This window comes from Cibotium barometz, chromosome 3 (assembly GCF_041138505.1).
Source record: "Cibotium barometz isolate CiBa-2024 chromosome 3, ASM4113850v1, whole genome shotgun sequence".
NCBI classification, from domain to species: domain Eukaryota; kingdom Viridiplantae; phylum Streptophyta; class Polypodiopsida; order Cyatheales; family Cibotiaceae; genus Cibotium; species Cibotium barometz.
Window position 1 is genome coordinate 45477697 of NC_141048.1, and position 27760 is coordinate 45505456.

A 27760-nucleotide genomic window follows, 5' to 3' on the forward strand; every position below is an offset into this window, starting at 1 on the left:
CATGCGGGGGGGGGGGGGGGGGTGTGTGTGTGTGAGAGAGAGAGAGAGAGAGAGAGAGAGAACTGCACTGGATATTACCAAAAAAAAAAGGTGTGTGTGTGTGTGTGAGAGAGAGAGAGAGAGAGAGAGAGAAAGAAGAAAGAGGCCGAACTCGACCTATGAGACAAATCAAGGTTCAACTGTCAATGTCTTCTAGATGTCCAGAGAAAAAAAAAAGGACAAAATGAACATGAAATAAACTATGAAAGTACTGAGCTAGAGAGAGAGAGAGAGAGAGAGAGAGAGAGTATACACAATCTGTTGAAACAGGAAGGATGCCAAAAGCATCCCCAAGCTTAGCATGACAAATCAGGAAAGTGAAACAAAATACGAGAGAGAGAAAGAGAGAGAGCCCTTTGCAAAAGACCCAAACAGTCGTACCAAAAAGAAGCTTGAATAGTTTATTCCCTAGCCTACTTGTTTTGTTCTCCACGTGGTTTTTTATGAATGATACAAATCAACCTCGATAATTTCAAGGATTGGTTGAGGGAGTGCCATGATTGCTTGATACAAGCTAGGTGTTGCCAAGTTATTTGCTGTGCACGATAGAGCTTCAAATCCTGAATGCTAATCCCAACGTCACTAGCTGGCTTTGTTCCTTGTGACAGTTCAGAACACGGGCAACAACAGAAACACCGAGGAGCCAATAATCTCCGGTTCACAAAAATTACTCTCCAGTTGCTTCTGTCCTCATGGACTTTCCCAAGTATTGGACCGCTTTACCAGCAGTACCAACATCTTTGAATCTCATCACTCATCCAGGGATATCTTGCTCCCTTTCTTTGAAATTGAGCTACATAACCACCCAAAGCTCAGCTACAGAGCATCTCCGCCAATACACCAAGAAGCTGCGGCCACCCGCAAAGGGTAAACAAGCTAGTCCGGGAACAAATATTTATAATACCTAACTAGCAAATCCAACACTACAAAAACAACTCAAATCGTGTGTCTAGTCGAGCCGTACACGTACTGTACAATAATCAGGAGGTAAGGTGGTTTACAACTCAGCTATGGGGGAACAATGATTGACTGAAGAGCAAGCACGAGGCATGAAAGGGAGCTGCCCAATTGGGCGGCACGGTTGGGCACCCATTGCACTACTTGGGAAATGCCAAGGAAACACACAATTAAAAAATCACTCTGGACTTTGCCTGGCCAACTCTACATGAAATAGCTCAAAGCAGCTTTCTTGCGGGAACCTCCTTCACCATATAGCTCGTTCCATTGCAGCAACTCGGTCATGTTGGCAGAGTCAGAAGACACGCTAGCACAAACCTGCGCGCAAAATAACTCCATGTAAACATCCAAGCGTGACAGAAGACACGAAATCAAATCCTCCTTTTAGATGGTGACCGAATACCTGTTCATGTGCACGGCGCATGTCATCCATATTCAAAGGCCTTATGTTGACAGGGCTGCCAGCAGTCCCAACAAGGGGTGGAGGAGACCGACCTTCTGCAACTGCAGCTTCTCGTTCCTAACAAGATAACCAGCATACACCAAAAGAGCACAAGTTCATTTACCTTGTCTAGAGAATAACTCTAATACATTTAAAAAAACCACACTAGAAAGGACAATCTTCTTTGACATACCTTCTTCTCCTTCTCTAGAATTTCCCGAATTGGGCGGTAGGCAGCCATGACACACAAGTTCTGAAGCAGCAACAACAGTAAGCACCCAGCTTGAAGCTCACACAGGTAGTGCCATCACAGCTTATGAAGGGTAGGTGGAGCACTAACCTTTAGATCACTTCCAGAGTATCCATCTGTCATGCTAGCAATATCATCAAAGTCTAGATCAGGAGCCACTTCCTCCTTTGAAAGTATAACTTTCAAAATCTTGGAACGATTGGCTGCATCCGGCAGATTCACCATAAGCCTGCCAGCAAGACACCAAAGGTCTCTGTAAAACCCTTCACCCTAGCACTTAATTGCAGATCTCTCACAGAGTACACAGCTTCACAGACCTCCGAGGAAGCCTGCGAATGACAGCTTCATCCAGGTCAAACGGTCGGTTTGTCGCCGCCAGCACTAGCACACGTTCTCTATCCTTGGTCCTTAGGCCATCCCAATTGGCCATAAATTCGTTCTTCATTTTGCGCATGGCCTCATGCTCTCCAGGCTTTTCTCTGCGTCCAAGCATACTGTCTACCTGTGCTCATTGCCAGTACAAAATAATCTTGAAATTAAGAAGCATTACTAACATTCACAACAGGCCAATCATTACCAAGACTGTCACCAGATGCCTTTTCTCATTCTCATAGCACAGCACACTAAGCTATGACCAAACAAGGAGGTTTTTGACTCTTCCATGTACCTCATCAACAAAGACAACGCTGGGAGATATCTTGCTTGCCAGAGTAAACACAGCTTTCACGTATTTCTCTCCTTCACCAAACCACTGCCATGAAAAGCAACATGTCAGAAACCTTAGTTGAGCACAAGACCATGCAACAGGACTGAGTGCTGCCACCTACTTACTTTTGAAGCAATGCTTGACATCGAGATGTTGATGAAATTTGCACCAGCTTCGGTAGCAACAGCTTTCGCCAGCATTGTCTTGCCTGTCCCGGGAGGCCCAAACAGCAATATCCCTTTGCAAGGCTGCAAAATTAGTGATACTCAATAATGATAGAACAAAAACTGTCTTCATCCCCCCTCCAAAAACCAAAAACACAGATTCATGCCCATTTCCTTCGAATTCCTCCTCCGCCATGGTTCCACCAGTGCTTCACACAAACTTATGTCAGCGCCCACTCTCCTCTTCACCTTCCTCTTCCTCCTCATCTTCTCCCTTCCCTTTTCCCTCTTTCCATAAACCTTACTTAGTAGGCAACACACAACTCCCACCTATACAGTTTAACATGAGCTACAGCCCAAAGCCTAGCAATCAGCCAATGACGCGATTGCTTGTTTCTTCAATTGAGTACATAATAGTTCAAGACATCCTATGTAACTATTTGGCCCTCCTAGCTCTATTTCACATGATGAAATCCATGCCCGGATACTAGACAATTGGAAAAAGACATGCGGACAGGGTCCATAAGGATCGATTAAGAAAAAGCACCATTCTTGGTCAAAAAGCAAGAAAAAGCAAAAAGTCAAACAGGGTTGACCACGAGCCAAGGGCACCATTGGAAAGAGGAGACTAAGCCGAACCAAAAAGCTAGAAGACGTTTTCTCAAAAAGCAGCTCTAGGACCTAAAAGCAAGGCCCTAAAGTTGTAAAAGCACAAATCAAGAACTTTGGCTATTATTAATAATATTTAATAAAAAGGCAAAAGCAAAGCAAAAGCATCACTTTTTGGCAAAAAGCAAGGCTTCCCCAAGTATAAAAGAAGCATCAGCCTCTCTTGAGCATCAAGTTGAAGAATCACGTTGCCATCTTCATTGAAGCGTGGAAATTATCTTCTTCATCGTCATCTATGAACCAAATCATGGAGTTTTTCATCGCTACCCGCTGATTTCAGAGCGCCTCCAACAACAGTTATGCCACGTCAACATTTTTCGTGCGATTGTACGGATCTGTACATCTGTACGGTACAGAAAATTCCAAAATCCCTAAAACTGCTCAAAAAAACCCTAAAATTTGCTTTTTGGAGGTTTTTAATCCCCCGAAAACCATTAAAACAAGTTTTATATTAGTTTTCTTGCCAGAAAGAGATTTTCTAGGGTTTTCATCATCGACAAGGCTATAGGAATTGTGGAGATTATTCATGGGATGAGCGAGTGGATTTAGAGCTTGGACATAGAACTTGGACATAGAGCTTGGACATGGAAGCTTGAACTTGAGCATAGACATGAAGAACTTGGACATAGAACTTGGGCATGAAGCTTGGACATGAACATGGAACACAGAGCTTAGATATGGAGCTTGGATTTTGGACTAGGACTTGGACTTGGACTTGGATTTGGATTCATTGGACTTGGGATCCATTGGATTTGGATAATGGATCTGGTACTAGCCTGGTGAGAGAGAGTTGTGGGTCATCCCCGTGGTGTGCTCGACAACATCAGAGATCTTGTGCGTCGACATCGACATTGACTTGGATATCCTACATCGGCATATTTGTTTTGTATTCATTGATTGTATTGATCCTGGCCAGTTGTACTTCACATTCTATTCCGTACTCGTAACTAACACCCTGATCCCCATACCATTTGAATATACTTTCAGAGATCCTGTTTTATTATAGGCAACCAATATGCATCGTCCATGCATCCCCATATGCTTTTCCATCTAGCTTACAATTTTTTGATTGAAAAAGAGCAATGTGCCTAAAATAGCTTACTTTAATCGGTACTTTCTGTACTTGTGTCAGCGTGTGGTGTGCATTGTGCCTAACTTTTATAGCCACTTTGACACCATCCGTTTGCAAGAGAAAACCTATCTACCTCAAATGCTAAGATTTCATTGAGAAGATCGGCCATCAACTTGCATTATAGTTACTCTCTCCTCAACCACATCCCAATGCTTTCTCACCCAAATTATAACATATTCTTGCATTTATCTCATCCTTTTTTTTGGTCCGTCTCAAAAGTGAGTGTATTCGGTCTAGTTCTCCAACAGATCAAGGCATTATCTACTACCATAACTCCTCATGAGTCTTAGCAGTGTGGTGCCATATTGACATCCCAAGCACAAGTTGTCATGTGCATCACATAATGGACATGAATCTCAGTGTTAGCGGGCTAAGGGGCAGATTGATGGTCAGGCACCCAGGAAGACGCCCAAAAGAGTCAGGATGTACAAGACCCATACTCATAGCAGTCTAAACAAATAAGATGGAAACTTTGGAAGTGACTAAGTCAATGAATCCCTTGCTGATTCTGCAATTACCTTTGTCAGTTGACCTTTACAAAAGAGCTCCGGCCTTTGCAAAGGAAGCATAACTAGCTCCTTAAGTGTCTCCTTAACATTCTCTAAAGCACCGATGTCATCAAAAGTTACTCCAATGTCACTTGGTGGGATCACCTCCGAAAGTAGCCTTTTCTCAAACTCATTGTCTGTTACAATATCCTACATCACACACAACAGGTACAAGAGTTAAGTGCTCCTCTATGAGAAACCATCACTAAGAACTGTTTATGTTTCATTGAAACCAGTATTACCAGTTTGTGGCCATACCTTAAGAGTCTTCTTCAAGCTACGAGATTCATTTTGTACCGCCTGTAGAATATTTAAGCCATGGACAATACTGCAAAACGAACACCAAAATCACAAATACAAACTTTCATTGCAATTTAAAAAAATTGATAGCATGAATATCTCTAAATGCAAATTGAGATCACCTTTCCGTGGAAAGCACCAACTTGCTGTTTCTAATGCCTGGTTCTTGACAATGCATAAGATGATCACTAATAGCCCAGCCAACTATCCTTTCAGTAGCTATAGAAGAAAGACCCATCCATGTTTTAGAAAATAAACCAATATCTGCATCAACTTAATGCAGTGATAAAGCGTGAGTGTGGAGAAACAGAAAGCTGCAAGATCAACTTCAACACTCACTTTCATTTGTAAGTGCCTGATCCTTAATAAAGATGGTAGAAAGACCATCGCACTCTACATTGTTCCGAGTTAGCACCTGCATGGTACACAGATGGTTTATTCATGGATCATATATAATATGTTTGGATTAATAGACCCTTCTGTTCTTTTGTAGATTTTAATACAATCTCCCTCTGTCTCTCTCTCTCTCTCTCTCTCTCTCTCTCCCCATACCAAGGAAGCGTGCACAATCTCATGCCCATGGAGCTGCAAGGTGGGTGGTTCAGCCTCGTGATACGGGACGCTAGATTGGGGCCATCGGTATCAAGTAGGCTCGCGGCAATCACACCTCACGCTTGGACACTGAACCTACCATAGGGTGGTAAGTCGCTAGCCACAATCCATTGCAATCATGCGACGCATACGATGTCGGGTCTTTAAAACCTCATTAAGGTTTCCGTTCTAGGTTAGATGATCCTTGGGCGTCTTCTGTGAAAACCTTACATTGGTATTAGTGTCGCAAATACAAAAGCGTGTGCACAGAAAACCTTATCCCATACATAACATCATAGCATAATACATAGCATCCGACAATACATCACTCTTCAAACTGGCACCAGATACATCCAGAATACATGATGAAAACAAATCAAACAATTGCCTGAGAATTCAATCTCAGCCTTCCAAGAGCTCCTCAGGAACAACCACACTGGGGTATGTGATCACACCCTTTGGCAGTGGTGCTGTCCCGAATAACCAGCCATGAAAAACCTTGGCTCTGGCCACCCGAAGGTTCCACCCTTAGAGCCACAGGCTTCACATAGGTTTAGATATTGTTTGCCTTCAAATCTGTCGTGAAGAACCTTGCTGAATTTGGACTGAACAGCACTGTTTTCAGCCCACAAACATGCTGTACAGGTCAGCCCAGCAGATGAGATGGGTGCCCTGTTGTTTGCATTGAACCAAGAGCCTTCGGAGCATCAAACCTCAGCCTTGAAACCTGCTGTACAGCAGTCATCCAACCCTATAGAGAAGCTAGAAGAGGTCGCTTGCTGAGAGAGAGAGAGAGAGAGAGAGAGAGAGAGAGAAGAATCGCTTTTGCCTATAGAAGCTAGGGAGGCAAGCCTTCAGCTATATGGCAGCCCTGCAAGGAGTCGGCCAACCCTCAAGAGCAACTTTGCATGCCCAATTGACACCTGTGAGAAGCCCAGGGTGTTCAACCTCCAAAAACAGCTGGAAAGGAGAGCGCCTAGCTGATTTTGGCCTTCCCCTCCCAAAATAGCAACTCGTGGGATCTATTAAGATTGATGGGCTGCCCACCTTGAGTAATGGCCAAGTTTCATAAAAAAACTGGTCCTCTTGATGTGAACACTTTTAAAAATTGTCCGCCCAAACTTAAGTGTATGTGAACACTTTATAATTTTTCTACCCAAATTTAAGTGGCTGTAAATTGAGTTTGGGGTCATTTACCACCTGCAAAATACATAAGACCACCGCCTCAATCCCAAACAAGTGTACACACACGCATCCACAGGTTTCCAGGCATCCCCAGAACCCATGGACAAGCAGAAACACCAAGCATTGTCCAAGCAGTCAAGACAAGTCATTCATGCATGTCAAAACACACACAAATGCTTTATGCATAATATTCTGGATTCCATCTCCCAACTTATTCATCTTGTACTGAACTCGTCTCGAGCACCGCCCATACAGGTATAAAGAATGCTCACCAGGGTGTCCACCCTTCCATGAGACTTCAACAGCATGCCAAGAACTCTCACCAAGGTATCCACCCTTCCATGAAGCCCTTCCACATGTACAAAGCGGCGAGACACTGGGCAGAAGAGATTGAGCTTCTTTGCCTTGGGCTGAGATCACAAGTAGGCTGAAAGTATGCACAGGCACAAGCCTAAGCATACATGCTTGAGTGCTGATGTTGATCTCTGTTTTCTGATTGAGTATTTGGGACTGAACTGCTCTTGCCTTTTTATATGGCCTGTGGGTGCTGGTCGGCTGCTTGAAGAGGCTGTCGACCTGTAGGAGCTGCTCTCACGACTGGCTGAAAATGGCATTAAATGCCTTAAGTGCATAGTTGTGAAGTTTTAAGAACTACCTCGCTTTGGATGAGAAATGGGTAGATGAAGACGAAGACTACTTCAAGGATTATCCGAATCTTCTTTAGGTTTATTTGGTCGCTTTTCAGTTGCGGACAACTCATTAGAAGCCGAGGAGAATGTCATATCTCTGATTATACACGTGTGTAGAAACACCATGGAAGGGTAGGTATAGACCTTGGTGTGTGTTCCAGGCATGGTTTAGTACATGTGGAAAGACTCCATGGAAGGATTGAGATCCTAGTGTGAGCTCTTGGCATGATTGGTTACGTGTGGAAGGGCGGTCAGTCAGGCAGTTTTGTCCACTCAGTCTTGTGGACACCGTTCAGCTTGTTTACAATTCTCCGGTAAAAGAAATAAAGCAAATACTCCTGCTTGAGGGGGGGGGGGGGGGGGGGGGGGGGGTCAGTGGGTAATTCGGGACCCAATCTGGTGTCATCTCTACTAAGAACCAATCGAAGAAACACTTCCACAAAAAGAAGACGAAGACAACCAAAAACTCCAAATTCAACTCAAAAGAGTGCATGGAAGAATTACAAGCAACCTTGGCCTAGCAAGATACACCCAAAGAACAAAGTTCCTCAATGGAACAATGGTGTCAATGGATGACTGAAAAGGAAGAGCAAGACCGTGAAGCAAGACTGGTCGAACAGTTAGCAGAGAAAGCTAAACGCAAGGCCAAATAGGAGTGATTGCGGGCAGAGCTCGAAGCGAAGGCGTACCACGAGCAACAGGCTCGAGAAGACTTGAGGGACCAGTTCCAACAGACACTCCAGACTCTGGTAACTTCTTTCCACCCTACTCAATCCTCCACAACCCCAGCCATAGCCTCGACAACAATTATCCGTGCTTCACTGAACTTCACCATGTACGACAGCAAGTGCGACCATTCGGTTGTGACTCAGTTTATTCACAAGTTTGTTGCCCACTTTCCTCTTTCGAAAATCATAGAAACTCAAGAAGAAGTCCATTTGGCGACTCCACACCTCACGAGTGATGCAATTACTTAGTGGCAACATTGGTCCCGTTTGCATACACATCCTTACCCTGGCTTACCAGACTATGATTGGGACACCTTTGTGTCCGATTTGAAGACCAAGTTTCTACCTTCGCAGTACATGACAAATGTAAAAGATGAGTTCTACAAACTCACCCAGAACGGTTCCCCTAAGCTCACTCGCTCCAATAAGGTGATCACACAACTCAACAATTGGGAAAGTCTGAGGAGGAGAAGCTCAAGCAGTTCATTCAGGGATTAGATCCAAACATTCAATCCCCATTCGAAATTTTGAACCTCAGACATATGACAGGGCTTTGACTCTTCCACAGAATCCGAGATGATGCTTAATGGAGGCAAGCCCAAGACCGCTCCAGCCACCCCCAAACCACAGCAGCACACGCAAACCAACCAACAGAACCAGGCATCTAACTAGCAATTAGGTAAGAGGGCTCCCAACAACAACAACAACAACAACAACAAGGATCAAAAGAAGAAGGGCCAGAATAGCTCCGAGAAGAAGAGACAAGATGGACCTAAGAAGACCCCTGAAGAAAAGATCAAGGAAGGCCTTACGGGAGGATTCCCGCAGTCATATGAGAAGGAACAGTACTTCAAAGAGAACCGTTGTTTTTTTCTGCCACCACACGGGGCATGCCAAGAAGGATTGTACCAAATGGCAAGTGGAAAAGAGCAAAACAACCAACCTCTTCAGTGGCTACTACCACAGCTGTACCCCACCTCCTCCACCCCCGCCCTCAACCACTAATGTTGTTCAGCTTTTGCCCACTTTGAATGCGGTACCCGTCGTGGTATTCGATGATAAGCAAGAGGGAGGAGTTGAGAAGCATCAGAAGGTCTTATCAAAGCTTAAGGCACAGCGAAGGGGCAGCAGTTTGTTCTTCTCTTCGACATGGGCAGTTCAGAAGATGCCATCTCTTCATAGTTGGCAACCAAGATGAAATGTGCCTTGGTGCTGTATCATTTGGACGTGGACGAGTTCACTCCGGTCTACGTACTCATATTTCTCAGAAAGCTCAATAGTTTGTCTTCCCAGTGCAGAAGGCCCAGTTTCACAGGGACTTCATTGTCTCGGCCCTTCTCGGATGTGACATGATCCTTGGGATTCAGTGGTTCCAGCAGTACGCGCCCTTTCTTGGTTGGAGACAAGACACCTTCACAATCGTCGAAGGTTTGCCTGAGCCTACTATCATTCGCGGGATCAGAGTATTCGAGGTATCTTACTTATTTCCCACCTTCAAGCCAATAGAGCTATCAAAAAGGGAGCTGAGTGTGCGATGATCTATGTCCGTCCACAGCAGATAGCGACATCCACCGCGACTCCATTAGAACCCCATATGACCGGCCTCCTCCCAACAGTTTCAGGACATCATGTTGAGGGATGATCTTCCACCAAGAACCCCACCTTCTCGTCTTGAAGACCATTGTATCGAATTGGTACCTGGAGCTGTGCGATGATCTATGTCCGTCCACAGCAGATAGCGACATCCACCACGACTCCATTACAACCCCATATGACCGGCCTCCTCCAACAGTTTCGGGACATCATGTTGAGGGATGATCTTCCACCAAGACCCCCACCTTCTCGTCCTGAAGACCATTGTATCGAATTGGTACCTGGAGCTGAGCCACCCAGTAAGTTTCTGTATCATCTTTCCAAGGCGTTGGAAGCTGAGTTGGAGACACAACTAGCACAGTTGTTGAGGTCTGGTTTCATTTGGCCTTCTTTCTCTCCATTTGCTGCACCTATCCTGTTTGTGCAAAAGAGAGATAAGACCGCATGTCTCTATGTGGTATACCGAGCCTTGAATAAGTTGACAATCAAGAATAAGTTCCCAATGCCAAGAATAGAGTACATCCTTGAAAGGCTCAACGGTACTCAGTACTTCACCAAGATCGCCCTCAAAAGTGGCTATCAATCAAGTCAAGATTTTCGAGGCCGATATCCCAAAGACTGCTTTTTGAATAGAATGAGGGCATTATGAGTTTGTGGTCAAGCCTTTTGGTTTGACCAATGCACCAACGACACAAGATGATGTCACGAGTCTTCGCCGTACTCATCGGTATATGTCTATTCATTTTTTTGGATGACATTAGATACGTTCCTTCATGGGCTTGTGCCAAGCATATAGCTCGCATATGGATCGATTTTCTAACCTTGCAGCACCTTTGACAGATTTGCTCAAGGGCGTGAAGACTCGATGACAGAAAATTTCAGTTATTACAGGTAAGGCTTTAGAGGCTGTCTTGCTTTGCAAAAGGCACCTTCCGAAGCACCAGTTCTCAAGCTTGCATCATGGGATGACCCTTTTGAGATAATCACCGATGCTAGTAATCTTGCCATAGGAGCAATTTTGCAACAGGAAGGCAAACCAATGACATATTACAGAAGAAAGTTAAATGATGCCAATATATATATATATATATATATATATATATATATATGACAAAGAGTTACTAGGGGTTGAAGCAGTGAAAACCTTTTCATTATGGAAGGGAATTTACTGTGAAGAAAGTTCACTAGGCCTTGAAGTGGTTGCAAACTATGCCAAGTGCCTAGTGAAGCGATAGACAACACCGGTAGAGTCAGTTGTTCCAACAATTTGGAGAAATGATTGAGTATGTACCGTGTAAGACCAACCCCGTAGTAGATGCTCTGAATCACAAAGGTAGTATACATGCAGTCCAAGAGTCCAATGTGTTAGAGATACAGGGAAAAGATTTAGACAGAATGAAGACACAGTATGTAGATTGTCCAGAATTTGAAACTCCTTACAATATGACCCTTTATTCAGAACCGGGTCATTACACCATTCAGGATGGTTGGCTCTTTTACAATGATCGATTATGTGTTCTCAGGGAGAAAAGACCGACGCTCTTCAATGATGCCCATGACTCACTTGGTGGTCATCGCAAGATCAGCAGTACCTTGGAGAAGTTAGAAAGATCGTTTTATTGGCCGAAGATGCGCAGGGATGTGTACAACTATGTTTCTCAGTGTCCCTTACAAACAGGCAGGGTTGCTGCAGCCATTGCCCATTCCTAAGGATCTGTTTCACGACATCTCGATGGATTTTGTTGGACCCCTTCCCGCATCTACTGGATCTCGGAATACTCAGTGTATGACGATAGTCGACAGGTTCAGTAAATTTTGTATGCTTATACCATGCAAACAGACGACCATAGCAGAAGATATAGCCCGGCTCTTTCTCCGACATTGGTATCCAGTTTGTGGTTTACCAACAGACCATTACTTCAGATCGGGCCCCAAAGTTTACATCTCACTTCTGGCGAGCTCTGTTCAATAACTTTGGTACCAAATTGCAATTGTCCAGTGCATGTCATCCTGTGACATGTGAGAGCTTAAGACTGTAGTAATCACAACCTTAGTTTAACTAAACTGCACTTAATGATGTTTAAGAGATAGACAAATAGGTGTCAATGCAATGCAACTATATTAGATGAATGAATGCGATTACAATGAGATCCAAATGGATCTGTACTGCTGAATATGCTGCCTATATGCTGAATATGCTGAATGAACTGCTGTCCACTATCTTTCCCTTGTCTCTTGGGAAGGAAACGCTGAAGGGAGGCTTTGGAACAGATGTTATGCTGACCTGATGATGAAACGCAGATGCATTTGCAGATCTGATGGGCTGAACTAAATGCGTTTGCTGAAGATGATGCTGATGATGATGCGTTACTGCATATGCTGATGCGTTGGCCGGAAATGCTGCTCCCAAAGCTTCCTGGAAGAGATGCGTTGGAGCACACTGGGCTGAATGCTGCTATGATGAGCTTGCTATGCTAAATGGAGAGGCGCCTGTATATATATGCAAGCATGCTGCTGGTCGGCCAGCATAAGGGCTGTCGGCCAGATGCCATGTCCACAACTGCTGTCGGCTGCCCCTTAAATGCCTGAAAAATGCCTATAAAATTGCATAAATGCTAGTAAAATACCTGATGATGCTAATGATGCTAAAATGATGCCATGTCACTGTACACCTGACTGGTGTGCACGTGACATTCCCCGCTGCTAAACTATTGCTGGGTGATAAACCTGGCAACCTTTGACTCCTCTGTGATCCTTCTCCTCCGAACCACTGCCCCCTTCTGTCTTCTGCTGCCGGGACTGAGGCCGTCTGCAGGAGTGAAATCCTTCGAGCCAAGACTCTATGTACTACGGGAACTGAATGGCAAATACCTGAGTCACCCCTGACCTGCCTCTAGAAACCTTTCACCTACCATCTCCGTCGTACCTGAAGCTCTGAACCTCCTGAGGCGATGTTGGAGCAAACTTCCATCTTCTGTGGAAGAGAAACCCCCTGCTGCTGCCAGTTGAAGTCCAAAACTTATGTCCTCCTTTGATGATGGATGTCATTCTTCCCCAGAGTTCATGGGCAACATGTATGCAAGACTGACTGCTAAGATGAATGCTAAGATGTCTGTTATGCAAGCCATGTGCAACCCTATATGCTGTGCAAGAATGCAGATGGATGGGTTACTAATGCATACCTAAGGGAAAATCCCTAAGGGTGGCTTGCAAAATTTTGAGAACTGGGTTTAACTGTGCGGAAGCGATAAAAATGATGTCTGACTGAAGGACTAATGAACTGAACATGCTCTAAGGCTGGTTACCCTGTAACGCTCTGATACCAATGTGACATGTGAGAGCTTAAGACTGTAGTAATCACAACCTTAGTCTAACTAAACTGCACTTAATGATGTTTAAGAGATAGACAAATAGGTGTCAATGCAATGCAGCTATATTAGATGAATGAATGCGGTTACAATGAGATCCAAATGGATCTGTACTGCTGAATATGCTGCCTATATGCTGAATATGCTGAATGAACTGCTGTCCACTATCTTTCCCTTGTCTCTTGGGAAGGAAACGCTGAAGGGAGGCTTTGGAACAGATGTTATGCTGACCTGATGATGAAACGCAGATGCGTTTGCAGATCTGATGGGCTGAACTAAATGCATTTGCTGATGCGTTTGCTGAAGATGATGCTGATGATGATGCGTTACTGCATATGCTGATGCGTTGGCCGGAAATGCTGCTCCCAAAGCTTCCTGGAGGAGATGCATTGGAGCACACTGGGCTGAATGCTGCTATGATGAGCTTGCTATGCTGAATGGAGAGGCGCCTGTATATATATGCAAGCATGCTGCTGGTCGGCCAGCATAAGGGCTGTCGGCCAGATGCCATGTCCACAACTGCTGTCGGCTGCCCCATAAATGCCTGAAAAATGCCTATAAAATTGCATAAATGCCAGTAAAATACCTGATGATGCTAATGATGCTAAAATGATGCCATGTCACTGTACACCTGACTGGTGTGCACGTGACACATCCTCATACCGATGGCCGAACCGACATTTACAATCAGTTGGCTTTCGATGTGCTTAAAGCGTACAGCCATGATCAGCAATCGAAGTGGGAGCTTCATCTCCCATTGGTATAGGCAATTTTCAATGACACTCACTCATCTAGTGTTGGCAGAACTCCGTACGAGGCAACCTTTGGTCGAAGATTTTCATCTCTTCTCACGAGGATGATCTCTCCTTCCTTGGAAGCCAACAAGACGACAGAAACTTTTTCAGCCATCATTGAGTCCGTGAAAGAGTGTCTTACCAAAGCTCAGGAGGCTTACACCAGACAGGCAAACAAGTCATGGAGAGACGTCAATTTCAAAGAAGGTGAATGGGTATATTTAAGGATCATGAAGCAAAGACTCAAGCAAGTGGTTAAGCGCTGTCCAATGTTGTCCTTCAAAAGTTTTGGTCCTTTTTCCATCATAAAGAAGATAAGCAACGTCGCCATGCAACTCAGATTGCCAAACAATTGGATGATGCACAACGTCTTCCACGTCTCTTGGTTAAAGCCTTATATTGGACCTTCATTGCAGAATGTTCCCGAAGAGCAGCAGCCAGAAATGGTTGATCACGCAAAGGTGATAGAGCTTGAGCAGATCCTTCTACATCGCCAAAAGCATGACGTCTCGCCAATTTTATGGTTTGCAGCCAGTTGTGAGCAGCTCTTGCAGGCCGACAACCTCTTCAGGCAGCCGACCAGCACCCATAGGCCATATAAAAAGGCAAGAGCAGTTCAGTCCCAAATCCTCAGTCAAAAAATCACAGATCAACATCAGCACTCAAGCATGTATGCTTCGGCTTGTGCCTGTGCATACTTTCAGCCTACTTGTGCTCTCAGCCCAAGGCAAAGAAGCTCAGTCTCTTCAGGAGTTTTCAGCACACCCTCCCTCAGTCTCGGGCAAGTGTATCTCTCTCGAAGATAGCTTCAAAGTCACCTAAAGCTTATGCAAAGTTCTGCCCAGCGTTTGGTCACTTTGTCCTTGCCTTTGGCAGGCAGTCAGTCAATCAATTTTGTCCGCTCAGTCTTGTGGACACAATTCAGCTTGTTTATAGTCCTCCAGAAGAAGAAATAAAGCAAATACTCCTACTTGCGCGCGCGGGGGGGGGGGGGGGGGGGGGGCTTCAATGGGTAATTCGGGACCCCATCTGGTGTCGTCTCTACTAATCTTTTTCAGATTCATGTATGTTGTTTAAAGGATTGCTAAAGCCTCACTAAACTCAAGTTTCAAGAAAGGCTTCGTTGTTTCACACGGTCCTAGCTCAGCGCATGCTGCAGTTACCACTCACAATTGCAGGCAATAGCATTTGTATTGGATCCGCCGTTTCATGGCAAGGGGTAGGAGACTGATGGAGTGGGAGAAGAGTCTCCAGAAATTGGTGCCAGATCAAACTCAAAGGAGAACCATCAAAACTCAGTTGGGCTTCTATAGGAACAAAATGGGCCTATTTTCATATGCAGATGCCTTGACAGACAAGTTTATAGTTGGATCAGCTTTATGATGGAAGGATTATGGAGCCGACAACCCGAAGTTGCGGCAGTTGGCCATTCACATTCTTAGCCAAGGGACTAGTTCCTCTGTCATTGCTTATTTCTTTTAAACATAATAACGGCCACACATGCCTAAGCACACCAACACACTCTAAGAGGTGGTTCACACATACAAGGCTCCGAATACCCAATAAATAATCCAGTTATTATTGGCCCTTGCTTTATTTATAAGCTTTCTTGCTATATTTATAAGCTTTTAAACATTATTAGCCCTAGACTCTTAGTTAATCTAGACCTGTTCTTGCTAGCACCATTAACCCACGTGTAAACCCTTCAGGTCCCCATGCCCCAGCTACGCTGTTAACCCTAATCTTTGGGTTAACCCTGACCCTAATCTTAGGTTAGCACATGCCCCTAGCCCTAATCCTCTCCTGTTGAGACGTAACAAAAATAACCCACACTTGTTAGCTTTTGCCAATAGTCAACAAAAGCTATACTAAAGGGATTACTAACTTAAAAGCTTATATGAGTCTTAATCCTTATAATCAATCTGTTGATTGATCTTTTGGACTCACTAACCCATGGATTAGCCAACCTAACCCTAGGATTAGTCCACCTAATCCGAAGGTCAGCCTCAAGTACATAATATACATCCCCTCTTCAAGCATTTACACACTCATAAATGAATCTGGGAAAATTCCGGCTAGAAATCTGACTCACTTTGAACCTAACCCCAACGTTAGCCTCAAGTACGTAACATACCTCCCCTCTTCAATCAAGCATTTACACTCATAAACGAATCTAGGAAATCCCTACTAAAAATCTGACTCTCACTTTGAACTCACATCTGCCTACTCCCTCACAATCAATTAATCAGAGCAGGCAGAAACCGAAGCTCTTACAGTCTCTCAAAATCCCACGCCCGAGTGGAACAAAAGGCAAAATCCTCAACCACCACAAGTTCAAGACGTTAAACCCTCAATAGCTAATCTTTCCTCGAGTTTAACACCCATAGGCATGAAGTGTGTCCTATCTAGAACACCTGGAAAAGAGCATCTGGCATGAGCTGCAAATCCATGTATTCCAACAAAGAAGACCAAGCTATGCCTAGGCTGAAGCCTGATGTATATGGAAAAATATAGCACCAAAATCCTATATAAGCATGAGGAGGGCTCATAACTTCATGTTAAGAATCATGAAGACTAGAAATATGAGCAATTGAAATAAAGCTAAGAAGAAAGGCTTGGCACAACAAGCATGTGCATAAGCAATACATTATGAAAGAAGATTTAGTGTCCTATATGACTCTTGTTACTCAAAACACAAACCAAAGTTGATATTCCACAGATTAGCCAACCTAACCCTAGGGTTACCCTCAGGTACACAACAAAGACACATTATAGGTTCCAACACATGAGGTTCTTTGCTGCCTACTATATTGTATACACAAGGCCTACGTAGAATGTTGGCCCTGTATTTTCTTTCAGCAGCTAAACTATTATTTTCATTTTTCATGTTGTCTTGTCATCCAGAACACATGTAACACTTTTTTGGTCTCACAGAGCCTTCCAATCTTTCATAGAGTCAATACACAAGGCCTACGTAGAATGTTGGCCCTGTATTTTCTTTCGGCAGCTAAACTATTATTTTCATTTTTCATGTTGTCTTGACATCCAGAACACAACCCTAGACACATGAGACCTGCGAAATAATCCCAAACACATCTTATATACAGGTAGTAGTAGCAGTTCAGCCAACTACACGACCTGAAAAATCCCCATATTTTCCCATAGATGGATTCACATGGGCTTGCCCACAAATATTCGGTGGCCAGCCCACACTTGGGTGCCCACACTCAGCTGTCCAGGCTGCCCAAAACGTAGCACAATAACCTGCAAAACAGGTCGGCCAGGTGTATAGAGACAGGTGTATCACAGGGAGGTTCATCTTGCTCGTGGAAATGTCACACTAAATGGGCCAGATCAAGCTGTGCTGAAGGAGCTGGGTAACTTACGCATGGGCAGAGGTGGTTAATTGTAAATGGGCAGAGGTGGTTAATTGTAAATGTCAATCATGATGGTGGCCATTTTCGCTGCAGAATCTGTTTAGAGAATCATGGCACCAAAACGATTGGTTGGCAGCATGGATGTACTACTTCATTGTATGTGGAATGTGTACTTTCACTGTGGCTTGCACGAAGCTCTTTTCATGGGAATTCTGCCTTGTTAGGTGACCTCTTTCTAAATATGCATGTGTTCTTTTGGGTAGAATTCTTGTGTCTCAACTTGTGGTCATCCCAGCTATTCTAATCTCATGAACTTCTATAGTCTATACCAAGACTATACCATTGGCTATACGTATAAGGTTTCGTTAATACACTAGAAATAGGAATACTAAGAAAACAGAGTTAAATCTGTGAATCACTTATCATTCTCATTGCAAACAATTGAATAGAGGGACCAGATTCATACAGATCGCAGCTGGACCATATTAGCCTTGGATTTTAAAGTCTCTACATCCCGTTCCAGTTGCCGCTTCCAGTCAGATAGAAGATTTTCATCCTGATCAGACATCACATAAAACATGTATGCGATTAAAGGAAGAAACCTGAGCTAAAAATCCATAGAGCTTGGAAATAACCGTCATCTATCAATTAGTACCTGAGGAAGCTGCACAGAAACCTTGTTAGGGAAAAGCTTAGAGAGCATCTTTGATGCTTTGGGTACTTCTTTGCTTCGTTCATGGAGCCTTCCAAAATTGTCCTGAATGACACCCACATAGAAGCAATTAGTTTCGATAACTCTGCATAGTCCACTTTACAAACAGCAAGGCATAGAAAGGCAGTTGTGCTACCGGAAATGCAAGATCAAGAAGTGTTGTCTGATTGCTTCCAAATTTAGTGAACACAAGACCACCAGGATGGGTCTACATAGCACATCAAACAATCACTGAGGAGTAACCCACAAGCACAGAACGGAAAGCCCTCTGGAAACAAAAGCATTAATACAGTTTAAGTTTCCAAATAGGAACTAGCGAAAGGTTATGGCATGCCTTCTCCTTGCGGTTGTCAGACAAAGTATGCGAACCAATGACAACGATTCCACCCTCTAGCTTCTCCAGCTTGCTCTTGAAGGCTGCATGGTATTCGAAGTTTCCAATGATTGACTTCTCTACATCTTTGACAAAAAGTATACAAGGTCCTTTTTTATTCTCTGTTGCGACAACCTGGAACATTAATTGGTGTAAGGCAGTTTACACATAAATTTCACAGGCAGCCAATCTTGGAGATGAGCAGGCTGTATTGCCCATCCAAGCTCACTCACTCCCCAACCATCTTTGAATGTCTAACAGCCCCTAATTTGCTTTAGCACCAGCCTTATGCTAATATTTGAAATCTATACATACAAATGTGACTGGCAAAATCTTGAATCTGTAGACCAGACCTCAAAGAGCACATCCGTCACAACCTTCTCCAGATCTTCACTATAACCTCCCTCCAGTCGAAGCTCACTTGCTGATTGGTGAAGAGGGTTAGTGAGTGCAAAAAACATGCCCAAGGATTCTCCACTGCAATGATAAAGCTAGCTTACAAGTAAAGTGGATACTAACCGTTACAGAAGAAACCATGGTCATCCTCACAAAGTCCTCCTAGATTGTTACCATCGGCAATAGCTTTATCAAATCGAACTCCAACTTTGCCAGGATTTTCATCAAATGTAAGCAGAACCTTCCCGCGAGCACCAATGGAAGGACCACGGCTACACACAACAATGATACATCATTAGACTGGGCTACAACAACACTCAATCGCTGCCTTATCTAAAATGCATTCAGACTACATTATTTTGCAGGCAGTCTACTGTCATTGCCCATGGCCAGCCAACCTCTAGGCAGTTTGTTTGCGTGGCTAACTGTTTCAGGTGCCTCATGCTCTTGTTCTCCGCCCAAAATCTGATGACCTCTCTGGTAGTTAAATCACGGTGATCTTTGTCTGCTACCTTGTTTACTGCCTCACACTAGTGAATCCTACAACTAACCTTGTACATTCCTGTTGGGAATAATGCCCAATCAGTCTTCATCTACTCTAGCCATGTCATAGATGTCTTTTTAGGTAGAGCTCATGAAGAGCTTTGAGATCGTATTTATCCTATCATAAAGGGTAGAGGAGGCAAATTTGAGAGTGGCATCTTAACCTCCTAGTTATTCTATGGTAATCACCACCTTCTTAAGCCTCTAAAAGGACTTGTATCTCTCTCTCTCTCTATATATATATATAGTAATCGAGTACTTGTACTCCTTGTAATCAAATGCATGTTTTTCATCGAGTACATGTTAATGTGCTCTAGTCTTTTCTTGTTTCTGTCAGGTGGTATCAGAGCTTGTTATTTCTATCAGTGATATCACATCTGTTTTACCTGCCATGTGATATCAGAACAATCTAGTGCTTGATCCCTTCGAAAACTCTTATCTCCCAAGCTCAAAGTTGGTCTGTTTGTCTCTACTCATTGTCGCTAGCCACTTTTACATTGCCACCTTCTGCAGCAGACCTGTTGCCACACTGGTGTATTATCAGCCACCGGCACGTTTCTCCACATGTGCTTTTATGTCAACAATTGATGCCACCTCAGCACTTTGTTTAGGCATTCTTCAGCAACTGTCCACCCTCCAATTGTCAGCACCCAGACTATTCACCTGCTTGTGCAGCGCATCTAAATTCCTTGCTGGAGTTGTTTTACGTTACCAATTTAATCAATCTTCCAGAAGTTGTATTGTGCCACAGCTCGAAGCTTCAACTCATGTATCAACATGTTACATCATCAGCAACTCAAAGCCTCAACTCCCATGTTGGTCTGTCAATGTTACCACTACTGCAACCTTTTTCATCAGCACCAGTCATCACAAGCAAATTCAAACATTCTTCTCATTGCCTTCATTGGCATTAGATGCCACAGTCGGCAGTCATATAGTCTTCATCGACAGCAGATTTGATACATGTGTGCTGTGCAGCCACCACTCCAACATACTCAGCAATCAATCTCATCAGAAACGGGCCGTTTGGTACAGTACTCATCCACAACTTTTGATGTCACATAGAGCCGTTGCTCTTTACAAGTATTAAACCTTAATATCTTTCTTTTCACATGCTTTATGCCAGGAGGGCGTTCCTATGCAAGTTTGCATGGAGAACTGTTTATGGACCTCAAACATCGATGGGAAAAGCATTCATGTTTCTAATCAGGTGTCCAGCCATGAGCCATGTTGCATCCCTAATCAGGTACCTTCTTATGGTTTCTCATGTCCTTCATGGAAACCTCATAAACAATAGGTTTTTGTGCTGGCTAAACCTCATGTTCTTGAACCTTGCACTGGAGTCGTCCATTCAGCGAAGGATGATTCTCATGTATCCGTGTCCTGTATCCAGTCAGCCAATCATGTTGAGAGGGCCAACTCTCATGTTTTCTTGTCATGTATTGCGTTAGCTAGTCTCGTCCCCTCGTCATGTAATCGATCAAGTAGTCATATAGAAGTTGATTCTCATGTATTCTCATCATGTGAGAGAAACAAAACATCCCAGCAAGGTGTTACAGACATATATTCTTTGCAAGCTAGCAAGTACAATAAGGCCCTTCAGGGACGGATCAACATAACGGCTCCCACGGGAACTAAAGTGTGATTTATTCATGTCTTTTATTAGGTTCATATGGCTTAGTGCCAGGAGTTTGTGCAACCAATGATTTTATCATCATGAATAACTTGTTATTACGGGAGAATGTTGGGAATAACGCCCGATGATTTTATGGTCATGTTGTAGTAATTTGCTATTATGCGAGGGTGTTGAGAATAATGTCCAATCACTCTTCATTTTGGGTACAGCTCATGAAGAGCCTTGAGATGGTACACATCATACCAAAGCCTAGTATGTAGTCTAGTCAATAGTAACATGTACGCATTCTGTGAATAAGGATTGTATCATTAAGGGTAAAGGCCATGTGCATGTAGTCCTTGTAATCAAATGTGTGTAATTCATCACATAATCCAAGAGTAATTTTGTGTTCCTATCAGTGGTATCAGAGCTTGTTTTTCCTGTAAATTCCCACTCACACTTGCATAGCCTCTTTTCTCACTCAAGCCTCACACCAATTGGGCTTTTATTATATCTTCCCTGTCCCCATGCATGCTTTTATTATATATTCCTCATCATGGCGCCCACCACCGCAAAAGACACCATATCTACCTCCCTCAACAAGCTTGAGATCTCTCACCTGTGAATCTCTCTCTCTCTCTCTGTTTTTTCTGGACATCCAGAAGACATTGACAGTTGTACATTGATTTGTCTCATAGGTCGAGTTCGGCCTCTAGTAGACGTTAATACAGCTTTCTTTCTTTCTTTCTTTCTCTCTCTCTCTCTACGAGCTTGAGATCTTTTCTCTGTGAATATGCATTTTTTTGTAGTGAACTCCATATGTTCTGAAGGCATTGCAATGAAAGGAGGGGACAAGCAGATGGAAGAGGCATAGATAGAAACCCTCTTCACTTTATCAACAATTCCGCAAAACACCAAACATCACCATTTTAATCATAGAGGAGGAAAGACAAAGGTGTGCACCTGCACACATAATTCTGGAAAGCAACACTTGCAACATTTGGACCAATAAATTTGACCCGATCCCCTGCAGATCCAGATCCAGAAGCTTGATCAAAACTTCATCTGTTCAGCTAAGCTACAGTATATAATCTGTGTGCTCCCATCTACCTATTTTGAGTATGCGCTTTGAAGTTGTTGCACCAAAAACAGATGTTATATCCAGCTTTGAGCTTGCATTAGCAATTGATGGCAAAGATCGTGATACGAGAGCATTCAGATCTGCCACAAAGGCAGATTCATCTTTCCGAATGATGTCTTCAGATGTTTCCAATGATTCTTTTCCAGAAGAACTCATTTCAAGAGTTCCAGCCTCTTTGGCTGAATCCAAATCCCTTCCAATTGCAATGCCCTGTACAAGATAAACATCATAACTCCATCAGAAAAGCAGTCTTCAAGTCTGGAACATACTTTTTTAAGACATGCTAGAGATACCCTACACATACTAGTCCAACAATTACTTGAGGCAATTTTCAAATCTCTAGAAAAGCTTACAAAAAAAAATTCCCATGACTTTCTACCATGCATGAGTCTTCCACTAAGCTTCCACTCATCAATGCCATTAACTGCTTCAGGTCACATGCTACCAACAGTCCACTTTGGCAACATACGTGAATCACCACAATGTCAACTGGCAAAATTCCACCATTATGAATGCTATATTTCCCCTCATCCAGCGGAAAAAGCAGGGAGAATCTTATCATCATCACTTTAGCTTGATTGCTGTGAAAGGGCAGCCATTGGTATAAAAAGAATGTTCAAAATTTGCTGAGGTAGGTTGGTAATCTCGTGATTGAAGCCTCTTTGAGAATAACTTGGAGGTGGTATCCTCAGAAGCCTAAGGTGTGCTTTACTTTATTTGCAAAACTGTTTGAACAAGTCCCCAAAGTCTTACAATCACATAAAAGTTGTCACCGACAATCTTCACGAGCTCACTGAAGCTGCGCCCCCGTCCCTGCTTGCGCGTACTGCACACCAGCGCCCCCCACCATTGCGCTTGCTCTTGCCCCCCCCCGCCTGCTGTAGTTCCTGCGCCCCCCTCCCTCGTTGCTCTGCCCGCCTTCTTCTTTCTTGCCCCCCTTCGCCTGCTTCGCTGCTGAGCCCCCCCTCCCTCGCTGCTGCGCACCCTCATCGCCCTCTCGCCCCCCCCCCTCCTCGCCTTCTCGCCCCACCTCCTTCTTCGCGCCCACCTCGCCTCAGCAGCGCCCCGGCCCCCCCTCTGCCAACATTCTCCTCCCCGCCCCACGTTCGCACAGCTGCCGCCCCCCCCCCCCCCCCCCCCCGGGCTTCTCCTTCGCCATTTTTACCCCCCCCCCTCCCTTTTCGTGCTGTCTTCCGCCCCCCAGGGGGTTTTGCTTTTCCTTTTCTCTCCGGTCTTCCGCCTCTCTGTGTGCAGCCCGTTTCTTGCAGGATTTCCGCTTTCGCCTCGCCTACGCCTGAGCTTCAGACTCTGATGGAGACTCCTCCCGCCTCGCCTCAGAGGGACTCATCCGCAGCCCCCTCGCCTGCCCCCGAGGACACCCCCATCAGGCTTTCTCTTTCGCCGGAAGAGGAAGCGAGCCTCACCGCAGAGGTGGAACGCCTTCAGGCCCATTCCACCATCTGCCGTATAGTCGGCACTCGCCCCAGCAGAGGGGAGATCCGGGATCTTCTCCAGGCCCGCCTTCTTGCAGATGTGGGCAAGATCCTGGACGTACAGCTACTGGGCCGGGGACATTACCAGATCGAGTTCGAGACCGCCCAGAGTGTGGCCAAGGTCCTTGCCATGAGTCCCCTTGACATCAGGGGTGCTCGGGCTTTCTTCAGACCTTGGCAGCATGGCTTTGATCCAGCAGCGGCTGAGCAGGGAGAGCGCCTTTTTCATGTTACAGTTTGCTTCCCTGGACTCCGCCGGGAGTATCTTCCGCTTCTCTCTCGGCTAGGAGCATTGGTGGGCTCGGTACTCGAGACTGGCCCCACAGCAGCTTCAGTGGTGGCCAGAGCAGCTGGGCTACCCTCCGTCAGAGTTTTGGTGTCTGACATCTCCTCCCTTCCTAAGGTCATTCAGCTACCTAGGATAGGGGGGGGATGGATTGATCAAAGAGTGGAGTTCTCGGGGCTCCCGAACCAGTGCTTCATATGCAGGCAGGTCGGCCATCTGGCCAAGGCCTGCCCTCGCAAGAGACCTCGACCCTCACCACAACAGCAGGCCCCTGATGGCCCGCCCACAGATGCGGCACGGCAGGCTGCCTCCGGGACACCTGCTCAGGCCACAGAGACCTCGGAGTGGCAGCCTGGACAGGGGCGCCGCCGAGGGAGACAGTCACAGCAGCACGCACAGAGACCGCTGCAGCAACAGCCACAGTCTCAGCCTCACTGGGTTCCCGTGAGGAACAGCTTTGCTCCCCTCCAAGAGGAGACCCCTGCAGCGACTGAGGACCAGGAGATGCCAGCACCCCCTCCTTCACCCCCCCCACCCCCATCCCCTCCCACTGCCTCGCTTCCACCTTCGCCTCCTCCCGCCCCCACTCCGGTCTCGGCAGCGGCTCCCTCTCCGTCCCCCTCGCCCCCCCCTCCTCCCCCCCACCCGCCTCGCCTTCCCGGGAGACCCTGGTAGTCCCCTGGCGCTCGCCCGCGCAGTCCGGAGGGCGCTGAGCACCGACCTCGCTCGAGCACCACAGAGGAGACCTACCATGCCGATTCGGGCTTCACGGATATCATCTATCCGCAGTCGGCTGAGTCGCCTCGGTGTTAGACAGCGATCGGAGGCTTTCGGTTACGCCTTCACTCGGCTTTTTGGAGCAGAGGGCCCCCATGAGCCAGCACCCATCCGAGTTCATGTAGTGATACCTCCGGCCCGCGGGGAGGAGGCACTTGATTCAGCAGTGGCCTTCTCGTTCCCTCTCTGTGGCCCTTGCGACTGGGAGTGGACTCTAGAGCTCGCTCTTAGCACTTTGAAGACTCAGGCAGTTGAGTTTTCTCATCATGTGAGCGACCTGGAGGTGACAGATGTGATAGGCCGGCTCTGGGAGTTGGCTCATTTTTTCCTGGATCCCGGGAGTGTGGATGCCTCAGGGATTCGTCATTTGGTCGTGCGTATAGTGGCAGACTTAGCACGCGACCCTGGATATGTATGTATACACGAGGTTGCTCTGTCAGAGCGGGAGGCAGTCGCCATGGGCCACAGCCACTGGCGCCTAATCCGTGATTCTTGCAGTACACCGGGTGGGCAGATTCGCAGCCGCTCGGATGGGGACTACTCTCCATCCAGCCGCTTGCGAAGGCCCGCCGCACGGCTGAGACAGCATCTACCTCAGCAGGTCATCCATGAGGATCATCTCATGGAATGTACAGGGCCTGGGCGGAGCACATTTTATACGCTATCGAGGTTGCTTGAGGCAGGAGGTTCAGAGATGCCTGGTTGGTGGCAGCATTGATATTTTGATGATGCAGGAGCACCACTTGGGTGAGAGCAGGATCCGGAGATATGGTTCGGTGATGCCTGGTAGATGGGATACCTTTTGGTCTGCAGGGTTTGGTCCTTTGGGAGGACAGGGAGGAGTTTGCATGGTCATTGCAGATGTATGGCGGCAGGCCATTGTGGATCGAGGGATCATTGTGCCTAGTAGAGCACAGTATATCATTCTGAGGATGCATGATGAGCTATTGGCGTGCTCAACGTCTATGCGCCTAATCATGCTAGTGCCAGAGCAGAGTTCTGGACCCAGGTTATGGATGCATTGCCAGAGGCCGCACATTGGTGTGTCGGGGGAGACTTCAACATGCTTGAGGACCCGGTCGATAGGGTGGGAGGCAGTCATGTTACAGGCACGGAGCTTGCAGCTTGGGACCGGTTTTGCATGACACTGAGGATCACTGATGCATGGCAGCATGGGGCCTTCTCCCGTTCTCAGGACAGTCTTAGTTTCTCTCGGTCGGATCGCCGACAGGGAGGGACTAATCTATCACGGATTGATCGCTTTTATGTGGGCGACTGGTTAGGGGAGCGAGGGGGCTCCGTCGGCATTCTCACTGGCACCTCATTTTCAGATCATGCGCCAGTTATCCTGACATGGGAGGAGAGGACACGGGAGCCCAGCTTGCAGTTGAGGATCCCAGAGAGGGTACTTACAGATCCCAGTCTCGCTGAGGACATTGAGAGGATCTGGCATGATAGTCAGTGCTCTGACCAGGATGCAGCAGGCCAGTGTGCCCAGGGACTCATCGAGCTTAGCTCTTTTTTGCACGCTGCAGCTTTGACACGGCTGGGAGAGATTCGCGAGAGGGAGCATCGGCTGAGACGCAGCCTTGCCTCGTTACAGCGCCTCCAGGAGCAGCAGCCTGCATGTGAGTGGTTGGCAGCCCAGCTGAGCCAGGCACGCCAGGAGGTTAGAGAGGCAGAGGAGCAGAGACATGAGTTTTACTATCGTCGTCAGGCCTCTCAGTGGACGCAGCTTGGTGATAGAGTGACTGGTGAGTTTTTTGAGATCACTGGACCCCGCCATGCTCGGGCAGGAGTCCGTCAGCTTGGTAGACCGGATGGTTCGGTAGCTACTGAGCCCGAGGAGATCAGAGCCATTGCCACTGCATTTTATAGAGACCTGCTTTCAGCGGAGCCAACCACTGAGGACAGAGATGCTTGCAGACAGACGGTGTGGGCCCATGTGCAGAGGAGGGTCACAGATCGTATGCATTCAGTTCTTGGTGCGCCTCTTTCAGAGATTGAGCTTGCCGAGGCCTTGAGGGTCCTGCCGCGACATAGTTGCCCAGGGGAGGACGGACTGACGCCGGCCTTTTTTATGCGCTATTGGGACCTTTTGGGGCCAGGCCTCCGCAGGGGCTTTCAGCATGTTTTGGACACTAGGGTGATGCCGCAGAGCTTTTCAGAGGGCTTGATCTATCTTATCCCCAAGGGGGAGGGAGTATCAGATGATATTCGGCATTGGAGGCCTATTACGATCCTCAATACTGTCTACAAGGTCTTAGCAAAGGCCTTGAGTTTGAGGATCCAGCCCTTCCTGGGGGAGTTGATTCATGCTACTCAGACAGGATTTGTCAAGGAGCGCAGTATCCTTGACAACATCTTTACTTTCTGGGAGGCGACGGCCAAAGCTAGATTTCTTGGCGAGGACTTGGTCGTGATGCTTCTCGATTTTGAGAAGGCATACGACAGAGTTGATTGGGGTTTCTTAGAGGGCACTATGCTTCGCCTGGGCTTTGAGCCAGGATGGATCAGAGGGGTGGCGGCTCTGTATTCCACAGCTCGCAGCCAGGTGTTGATTGCAGGAGGACGGGGGCCGAGTTTTGAGCTGACCAGATCAATCCGTCAGGGGTGTCCTCTCGTCCCCTTTCTTTTTCTCTTCTTTGCGGAAGCTATGAGCATGTATTTGACGGCAGAGGAGGTTGGTTTGAGAGGACTACAGCTCCCAGTCCGGGGGGAGGACCTGCTCGATGCTGAGTTTGCAGACGACACGGGCTTATTTTTGCATGGGCCAAGAGGCCAATCTTCTTCGGGCAGAGCAGTCGCTCCAGGTTTTTAGTGCAGCTTCGGGAGCATTGATCAATTGGCGCAAGACAGTGGCCTTTTGGATCAGTAGTGCTCCCACTCCGG

The 27760-nt window shown here is 46.2% G+C and overlaps 1 protein-coding gene across 1 annotated transcript in view; it reads right to left on the bottom strand.

The window, feature by feature from the left end:
- Positions 1-300: 300 nt before the first annotated feature.
- The window catches only part of LOC147640132 (uncharacterized), a 40819-nt gene continuing 13359 nt past the window's right edge, over positions 301-27760 (bottom strand). Inside the window, exons 9-27 of the mRNA XM_086777517.1 lie at positions 22282-22522; positions 22135-22198; positions 19137-19285; positions 18971-19041; positions 18579-18752; positions 18381-18452; positions 18188-18289; positions 17999-18088; positions 5547-5622; positions 5330-5426; positions 5166-5235; positions 4878-5057; positions 2520-2642; positions 2356-2439; positions 2006-2190; positions 1779-1917; positions 1632-1691; positions 1400-1516; positions 301-1314 (exon numbers count right to left, since the gene is read on the bottom strand). Coding sequence (XP_086633643.1) covers positions 1201-1314; positions 1400-1516; positions 1632-1691; positions 1779-1917; positions 2006-2190; positions 2356-2439; positions 2520-2642; positions 4878-5057; positions 5166-5235; positions 5330-5426; positions 5547-5622; positions 17999-18088; positions 18188-18289; positions 18381-18452; positions 18579-18752; positions 18971-19041; positions 19137-19285; positions 22135-22198; positions 22282-22522 — 2208 coding nt within the window. The 3' untranslated portion in view covers positions 301-1200. The remainder of the gene's footprint in view (positions 1315-1399; positions 1517-1631; positions 1692-1778; positions 1918-2005; positions 2191-2355; positions 2440-2519; positions 2643-4877; positions 5058-5165; positions 5236-5329; positions 5427-5546; positions 5623-17998; positions 18089-18187; positions 18290-18380; positions 18453-18578; positions 18753-18970; positions 19042-19136; positions 19286-22134; positions 22199-22281; positions 22523-27760) is intronic.